Source organism: Bactrocera neohumeralis, unplaced genomic scaffold (assembly GCF_024586455.1).
Source record: "Bactrocera neohumeralis isolate Rockhampton unplaced genomic scaffold, APGP_CSIRO_Bneo_wtdbg2-racon-allhic-juicebox.fasta_v2 cluster09, whole genome shotgun sequence".
In the NCBI taxonomy this organism is placed as follows: domain Eukaryota; kingdom Metazoa; phylum Arthropoda; class Insecta; order Diptera; family Tephritidae; genus Bactrocera; species Bactrocera neohumeralis.
In genome coordinates this window covers 34,874,824-34,884,102 of record NW_026089622.1, presented here as the reverse complement: position 1 = coordinate 34,884,102, position 9,279 = coordinate 34,874,824, and the positions used below count along the sequence as shown (strand labels likewise).

Genomic DNA, 9,279 nt, shown 5'->3' with positions numbered 1-9,279 from the left:
AATGATTTTATGTAATGGTAGTAAAATAAATCGCATGATATATTTTTAAAGATATATCATTATTTTCTTTATTAGTTTTAATTCATTTAATATTATTTATTATATATACATATGTACTTATACTAAAAATTAAAATTTAAAAAACATTCCTTAAAAATGAAATGATAGAAAAATAGTTAGGTAAAATAATCAATTTGCTGCATTTTGGTGCTTCCTTTTTTGTCTATTTTTGGCAAACTGAAAAATCGTCTTGGTGCCACTTATATATTCAGTGTCATTGCCCTTCACTTCATGTAAGAAGACATCTGAAATTTAAATTGAAAATATATATAACTATATAAGTACATATATAAAATTTATTAAGTTTTATTATTAAGTAGCTCGGATAGGCATAGATACTTTTAAGACGCGGACAGGTTTTTTGTCTGACGTTCCACTCCAAGCAAAATGTTGAGCACATTCATCGGATACCAATGAGCGCCAAGTTGTTCTGACGAATTTCGCTCCTGTGTATTTAATATTTTGCATAAGTTCCGATTTCTTCAAAAAAAGGAAATTGTAAAATTAGTTTTCAAACAGTCAATAAATATTTACTTACAAATTTAGCATATTCTTCATCCTTCTGGAGTAAACTCTCCAATTCCATAAATTGCTCCACTGTGTTTAAAGCTTCCGCTGGCATAATCCTTTTTGATGGAACATTGTCTCTGCTATTCCTCAACTCTGCGATATCTCGCCGCAAGCTTCTTACCTCCTCGACGATTCTTCCCATAGATTTGGATACAGCTACATCAATGGTGCTTTGAATTGCTGCAAAAAAACATTTTCATTAAAAAAAATTTTTCAAATAAATAATTGATATTGACTACCTTCTAAAAATGTGGGATCCAGTGTGGTTATTTCCGTTTTCGTTGATGAATGTTTCAAATTGCAAATGCACTCCATCGGTATTTGTTTGGGCTATTGGTTCTTGAGAGTTGTATGTGTATGATTTATTGGCGGACATTATGTGAAACTAGAGGAAGAAAGGAATGTGAATCACATTTAAAGTTATGTAAATAAAGTACTTTTATTATTTTGGTTAGGATATGGGAACTTAAAACATTTGAAAAAGTTAAGCTGTTTGTATTATATATATGAAATACTGATGATTATAATTTTTTGAATCAAATTGGAGTCCGCTGGCAATAAGATCATTCATTTCATCAGCAAAAGGTTTTAGATATACATTAGCAGATATTGGATGAGAACTACCGGCAAAAATTCCAACAACTAACACAGATTCTGTACCATAAATATTTATCAGAATTGGCCACAAATTTTTCTTTAAACTTTTAGATATTGGTAAGCCATCTACATTTATATTTAATGCTAAATCATTTGAACTTAGTGAATGTAATTTTGTTTGAAGAAAATCTGTCAAACCATCTTTAAGACCATAATGGAAATATTGCCCTTCACTTAAGCAAGCAGTAGGGGCGTCGGTTGGAGTTTTTTTTAATGTGCGATCATCCTTTGGTAGTCCAGGAATTTTAGTGCCTAAAATTTTCAAAAGCTTATTTCCCAAATCGTTTGAAATGTTTGATTCAATTACCCATGATGTAAGTTCATCTATGAAGATATCAATTGGTGGCTGATGCTCATAAAATTCTGAAGGACTTGACTCATCTGAATCAGAACTTGATTCACTCAAATTTGGTTCAATTAGTTGAAATTCACATTCATCCCTCCGCGGCGGGGAAGAAGTGGATAGGATAGGGCAAGGATTAGGTGAAGCTGCGGAGGTTGTAGGTTGCGACTGTTCATTATCATTTGAATACAACAAGTGCATCAAGTGCTTTAAGGAACTCATTTGCAATTTTTATAACTAAGTATAACATATGTTAATATAAAAAACAACAATAAGAAATAATAAATAATATAATAATATATAAGAAATAAACCATATATTATTTACCTTTTAAGTTTTGGAAGCACCTTATTTCCAGTATTCCTGCAAAAAACAAACTTAGTTAGAATGCCTGGCAAATTTTCCGCGAATAGCAGTTAAACAAATTATAACAACGCCTTAAAATACAACATGCAACTTACCATTTTATATTGTAAGGACCTTTTTTATTTTATTTTATTTATAACACTTCAAAATAATACTTATATGTAAGTAATTTTTCAATTAATTATTTTTAGTTATTAACTTTTCCACTGTTTTATTTAAAACGCACGTCTTTACATCTCAAAAATCCAATAATTATGAACTGCGATCACTCAAAAAAGGAAAAACAGTCGTCAGAGAGTCGGCGAAAAAACTAACGGGAAATGGTAAACGGTTGGTTTACTTTTTGTGTTTACATGTAAACCGATTTGCAATGTTGCATCATAAGTTTACATTTATGTTTGTAAGTAAACGTTTTTTCAACGCATTTATTTTAAATACAAATATAAGATAAGTAAACTTATAATTAAACTTATTTCTCACATTTGTAAAGAAGTTTACTCAAATGTTTGTAGATAACTTTGTTTTAGCGCAGATTTACGAAACATTTACGCAATTGTTTATTGGGTATGAATTCGTTTGCCCATACACGACACACAAAACCATTTTGCGTTCGTTCTTCACAGAGTTAACATGTGCGACAGGCAAGCGGAACATTTCTTGGAATTTATTTCTAATGTAGCATTTTTATCTATTTCATTGTATTTCGTTAATACTTTATTCCAACTTTTATTTTTCTTACACTATGTACATGTATGAGCCCTTAGGCAAAAAGCGAAAACTTTGAAGCGTGATTTCTCGGTTTTTCATATTTACGATTATTCTTAATTGGCGGGCAGGATAGAAAAAAAACTAAACGTCGTATGGAATTAGGGCAAAGTTTATTATCATTGGCATAAAATTATCTTATATTTAAACTAAAAACATTATTAAGAAAAATCAAGTTTTAACATATTTTTAAACAGCATAAAGTAAAATTTTTTTGGTCAAAAGCCACTATTTATTCAATTTTTAAAAAATTTTAAATTTTACACTTTTTTTTGAATTTTCTTAGTTTAACTAGAAGATAAATTAATAAAAAATATGAATCTCTTTGAATTTTTTGTTTCCGATAAAAATTGCGACCTGCATCCTGCCTGCCGTCCGAAAAATGTACATACGAGATGCATCGGGAAATTGCTTCCCAAAGGCAGAATATCAAAGATTTCGTATCCAAAAAATTTGTGAAAGATGTTCAAATATATAACTATAAAGCCTAGAAATTTCGCTTGAATCAATTATTTCTTTCCCTCCCAAAAAAATCCTCAAAAAAATCGATTTTTTGAAGCCTCGAAAGCAGGCTCTCCCCTTAACACTTGGCATTGTTCGCGATCTTCACTGTTCGGCGACACGAAAGAAATGAGATTTTGTGCGCCGACAACGCCATACACGATAAACATGTTCGCGCACCGAACGTAAAAAATCAAACATTTTCGCGAACATGGATCGGTACGCGAACAAGCCCATACACGATAAACCGCAAGCGCACACATACCGATCGAACGCACTTGTGTGCTCGTGTATGGGCGCCGTAACACTGTTACATTTTCTGGAATTTTCAATTGAATGGGAGATTACGTAAGTAAGATAGAAAAAAACTATCGACATTCTAAACATATTGTAATGTTAACTTGCTAGAATAGGAAAGACGAATACCCAATTTTTAAAGAAGAAGAAAACGAAAAGCGCAGTTTATTTTGGATTTTAAAGAGGTAAGTTTGTTACATGATAATTTAATTACTTATTACCTTGGCGCAGGGGTAAAAAATCCGAATTTCCGTATAAATGGGGTATGTACGGATAGGGGAGCTTCTCCAGAGGAGGAACATCCAAAAATAATGTAAAAATTACTAATATTTTTTAAAATATTCACGATTAAAAGTTTAAAAATTTGCACTAAGAAAACATGTTATTTCTCAGTTTCACAAAATTTTTTCACATTTTATACTTTGTATATTTAAATACACACTCTAAGCTTTGAAATAAGCTTACATTTCACTTTTATTTTGCTATATTTTACCTCAATTTATTAATTTAAAAATCACTTAGCACACCCATCGTTGAAAAGGTTAGATTGTTTACAATTATGAGGAAAACGAGCCTTGCCACATCTTAAACAGTAAATATGTAGGATTTTTAACAATTTTTCTTTCTTTGTTTTATCGCGTGATTCTTTTTTCTATATTAACTATAAAAAAAATACTTTCTACATATGTATATGTGTAATACGTAATTTATGTGACTGAAGTACTTTCGCGAAGTACTCCTTTCTGCGTTGGCGGCCTTCGGTCGCGCTTTAAAAACATAACCCTGATCGAACGAATACCCGGGGTGACTGAAGTACTTTCTTGTAGTACTCCTTTCTGCGTTGGCGGCCTTCGGCCGCGCTTTAAAAAATAACCCTGGCCGAGCGAATACCCGGGGTGACTGAAGTACTTTCGCGTAGTACTCCTTTCTGCGTTGGCGGTCTTCGGCCGCGCTCTAAAAAAATAACCCTGGCCGAGCGAATACCCGGGGTGACTGAAGTACTTTCGCGTAGTACTCCTTTCTGCGTTGGCGGTCTTCGGCCGCGCTTTAAAAAATAACCCTGGCCGAGCGAATACCCGGGGTGACTGAAGTACTTTCGCGTAGTACTCCTTTCTGCGTGGGCGGCCTTCGGCCGCGCTCTAAGAAAATAACTCTGGCCGAGCGAATACCCGGGGTGACTGAAGTACTTTCGCGTAGTACCCCTTTCTGCTTTGGCGGCCTTCGGCCGCGCTCTAAAAAAATAACTCTGGCCGAGCGAATACCCGGGGTGACTGAAATACTTTCGCGTAGTACTCCTTTCTGCGTTAAAAATAAAAAAATATATTGACTTTTTGTTATAAAGTAGTGAAAGTGGTTATATTCTTTGGTTATTATGCACTCATATTCAAACAAAATTTAAGTTTTCGTTATAAAATTGATACATTTTGATTATTATTTCTGTCAGCGATTTCCATTTATTTTTTATGATACATTGGTTTGTATATTAGGTGACGATATATATGTATATTATATTTAAAATATTAGTTTGAGTGCACAATAACCAAAAAATATAACTACTTTATATCCAAAACTCAAATTTTGTTTCAATATGAGTGCATGATAACCGTAAAATATAACCACTTTATATCCAAAACTCATATTTTAAATATAATAATATATATATCGTCACCTAAAATAAAAACCAATGTATCATAAAAAATAAATGGAAATCGCTGACAGTTATAATAACCTTAAATTTTAAGTTTTCGTTATAAAATTTATACATTTTGGTTATTATATCTGTCAACGATTTCAATTTATTTTTTATAATACATTGGTTTGTATTTTAGGTGACGATATACATATATGTATATTATTATATTTAAAATATGAGTTTTGGATATAAAGTGGTTAAATTTTACGGTTATCATGCACTCATATTGAAACAAAATTTGAGTTTTCGTACTGTACTGTAACCTTACACTTTATTAAGTAACATTATTATATAATATTACTTATACATATGTATATATAATATTATTATATAATATTACTAATACATGTATATAATATTACTTATTTGCTTAATAAATTTAAAAAAGAAAATATCCATATGCATGAATAGAGGAATTTTTGCGAAAAAGAGGAATTTCAGCGAATTGCCTTGTCATCACATGGCAGCGGTCCATTTCTTCGTAATTTTTGGTAAACAAATGAGTTTCAAACGAGTGTAAAATGTAATTTTTAAAATAAAGATTTTTTAAATAAAAAACCTGCTAAAAGTGTAAAATGGATTGGATTTATTTAAAAGATTATAGTGTAATTTAATTAATTTGAAGAGAAAAATGTGAATAAAGTGGGTTTATCGTGGTGAAATAGCTTCTTGAAGTGTTCGAATTTTGCGAATTTTTGAACTTTAAGGTTTAAGGAGGACTTCCTCATTCCAACGGTACCTTCAAATCGCGGCGCCAAAGAAATCGGAATTGTGCCCGCATTTCTGCTCCGAAGCATGATTTTAAAAATTAAATTAAAATTAAAATAACATTAATCATCACCTTTTTTATGATTTTTCATAGAATGAATTTCGATGACCTCGTGGAAGAAATGGATTCCGAAGTTGAATGCTCACAACCGTTGAGCCCCCATAGAGGTTGTATTGAACATAAATATTTTTAATTTTTTAATAATATTTTTTTACAGATAAAGTGTTTAAAAAAATATCTTACAACCTCGTTTGCGCTCCTCGAGTAGAACCTTCGCAAATTGTGGTACCGTCACCATCTTCTGGCGGCCATGCAGGTAAATGTATTAGTATTTGCTTTATAAAAATACATTTATGTTTTTCAGATATAATCCAGAAGCTGGATGCCATTGAGACCCGACTCACTGCCACTAAAAAGTCCCTTACAGACAAAGTAAGTAACGCAGTATTACATTACCAAATTAAAACAGAAGCTAATTTTTATAATTTAATTTTCTAGATGCCGGAAAAGGCCGAGGTGCAGACACAAAGCAAATTATTGCGCGAATGCCGCATCATAGCGGCAAAGACGCATCATTCAATTATCCGCATCACCGGTGACTTGGAAGACGAACATTACGTAGAGCTCGCTTCGAAACTGCCTATGTCATCGGAAGAGCACGTGCGCTTCATGGAAGAAAAAATTTCACAAAAGGAAAGCACGGATGCTATGGTAAATATTTCGTTTTTAAATATTATGCGATTGTAATATAATTTACTGTATTTTTTTTTTACAGATGCGGCTAATATTGTAGTCAAAGGGCGCAAAAGGCAGTGTGGACGGCGTACTGCAAGGTATGCTTTCTGACGATCTAATGTACCACTACAATTTAGAGGGGCGCAAGGAGAAGGGATCCGTACTACAGCTAAAGGTCGTAGGGTTAGTTTTTGGTAGGTTTTTTTACTGATATATATTTGAAAGCCTAAACTTATACCGTTTCATTTTAGATATATTTCCTGACAAGGAAAAAAGCACTATCTGTGGGGAGCTCCGGAGATTTTTGGCCTTAAGTCACAATCGTTTTAAGCAAAAAAAGACATAAACTTAAGGCAAAATTAATATAAGTTTTCTTATTATTACTTATATATATTAGTTTTAAGTTGTAAATATTAGTTCTAAGTTGTACAAATATTAGTTTTAAGTTGTACAAATTAGTTTTAAGTTGCACATACTAGTTTTAAGTGGTATATATTAGTTCTAAGTTGTACATACTAGTTTTACGTTGAAGTTTCTAATTTTACTTTTATATATATGAATTTTTAGAATTATAATTTTTATACTGAAATAAACTTATTTTGTATTATTTTTCTTTCGAATGTAATAATAATAGGCAAATCATTACTTTAAGCAAATATTTGATTATTTTAATTTTATTATTAAATAAAGCGAAATAATAAAAAAACTGAATTTTATTTAAAAGAATTGAATTTGCTAGAAGTAACAAATGGGTAACAGATAATCTTGTTATTGCTTGTTCTTGCTAACATGTTTATATGTTCTAGGTAACAAACTGATAACGAAAATAATAACACTAACAGATATTCGGGTAACAAATACTTTTTGTTATCCATAACACATAGGTAAGTTATGCTCTAACAAAAGAATTTATTAACCGTAACATACTGTGATGAGATTTGCTAACAAATGCTTGTATTCTGTTAGTGCAAGGCAGCATGAGATATTTGCCATTGGTTAGAGCGAGATAACCATTGAATATCAAATAGCTATGTGTTATTTTATTCCCACTCTCTGAACAAAAGTAACAAATATTTTAACGAATGCTAAAGTGAACAATAACAAGTCGCTTACACGTTTGCTAACAACTACCCGTCTTGCAGGGTAAAACTTATCTGTCAAACTGCTGAAGTGACAGTTCATTGCTTTCAATATATGGCATACTAGTTAGTATTCCATATATTGTATTCCATAAGCAATATGGAGTCTCCACACACAATACGTAGAGCCATACAGTTTGCATACAATAAATTTTTAAATGTCGTGATGCTCTGTCAATAAAAGTGCTTTGAAAGATATTCTGCAAACAAGAATGATAGAATATAAGATTACGACGACCGCCATTACGAAACGTCATAGTTCCGTTTTGAGAAGAACAAGAGTGAAAAACTGTCAAATGGCTTGCAAATTGTAAACAGAAAAGTAAACACTTTTGTAAATTCGCAAAATATTATTAATTCTTTCGATTTTAATGAAAAGTTTTAGTGAAGCGATTGAATATTGTTGAGTGAAAAGATTTGAATCATTTCTAAAGAAATATATCGGCCTATTGATAATAAAAATGTCTATTAAGTTGTGATTCAAATGAAGAAGACGTTTCTTGTGTTGTATATAAATATATACATATATTATAAGTTCAGATGTAAGAAATTATGATAAAAGAATTGTGAAAATTGTGAATTGTTAAAGAGAATTTAGTATTAAATATATCATTTCTTTTGCAAAATAACACCCATTTTTTGGCAACTTTTAAATCGGCCGGAAAACTGAAAAAACTCGTTTTCGATCCTTTAATTGCATAATAATTATTACAACAAGCCACTGCACATTACATTTTAAAAAATTAATATATTTATGCTTAGAAATTTAAATAAATACAACAGTACACTTTCACTGGTTTTCTTCATTTGAACAATTTCTACACATGCTTCTCTATTTATTGTGGATGTGCCTAAAACTACTTATATCTTTTCTCGCAACAATATTCTAAACATTCCACTGAAATTTTCCCTGCAAAGACGAATGAATTTATATTATTTTGGGAATTTCCAAAAGTGTTTACTTTCCTGTTTACAATTTGTATGCATTTCTATGCTTGTTCTTCTCAACACAAAACTGTTACGTCACGAAATTGTTGCACAATGTTTTTTGTTTTTGTAAGAATTGTCACGAGCTAAACCGAAAAAAACTAACGGTAAACTAGTGTCGTAATCTTATATTCTTAGCGGGATTCTGTAACCAGTCTTTAGTCTCTATTTGAGACATTTTGAGGCAAAGTCTCAATTTGAGACTAGTTACTATTCACTAAACCGTCTCTAGCGTTAGTCTCAAAATATTGAGACCTGGTAGTTAGCAGGTCACAAAACTAAAAAGAACTCTTGTCTGCCATTTTGAATATACTGAATAGAGATCATCATAGATATTAATCGATTGTCGTTTCTTTATATTTTGTAAGCAACTCAAACACGAAAAGGTTAAAAATAA

General features: G+C 31.4%; 1 protein-coding gene and 1 pseudogene across 3 annotated transcripts; one reads left to right on the top strand and one right to left on the bottom strand.

Moving 5' to 3' along the window:
- Window positions 1-226: 226 nt before the first annotated feature.
- On the bottom strand, window positions 227-1,987 carry LOC126764230 (uncharacterized). Of its 3 annotated transcripts, XM_050482033.1 has the most exons (5): window positions 1,958-1,987; window positions 870-1,015; window positions 599-810; window positions 400-540; window positions 227-305 (listed from the first exon to the last, which is right to left on the bottom strand). In XM_050482033.1, exons 2-5 carry the CDS (start codon window positions 943-945, stop codon window positions 285-287), a joined length of 450 nt encoding a protein of 149 aa, XP_050337990.1. In that variant the 5' UTR covers window positions 946-1,015; window positions 1,958-1,987; the 3' UTR covers window positions 227-284. The 3 variants fall into 3 exon arrangements, with proteins under 3 accessions (XP_050337990.1, XP_050337991.1, XP_050337989.1); XM_050482034.1 differs by lacking the exon at window positions 1,958-1,987 and having other exon boundaries at window positions 415-540; window positions 870-1,483; XM_050482032.1 differs by lacking the exon at window positions 1,958-1,987 and having other exon boundaries at window positions 870-1,216.
- A 4,054-nt stretch (window positions 1,988-6,041) lies between these two features.
- LOC126764725 (uncharacterized) lies at window positions 6,042-7,124 on the top strand (annotated as a pseudogene).
- Window positions 7,125-9,279: the final 2,155 nt, after the last annotated feature.

Bases quoted from the DNA above. Each gene is read 5' to 3' on its own strand.
- LOC126764230 (XM_050482033.1), bottom strand. From the start codon at position 945: ATGGAGTGCATTTGCAATTTGAAACATTCATCAACGAAAACGGAAATA. The intron at 541-598 runs GTAAGTAAATAT...CTTTTTTTGAAG, and splicing joins ATGAAGAATATGCTAAATTT to AAATCGGAACTTATGCAAAA. The intron at 306-399 runs GTATCTATGCCT...TTTAAATTTCAG, and splicing joins AACCTGTCCGCGTCTTAAAA to ATGTCTTCTTACATGAAGTG.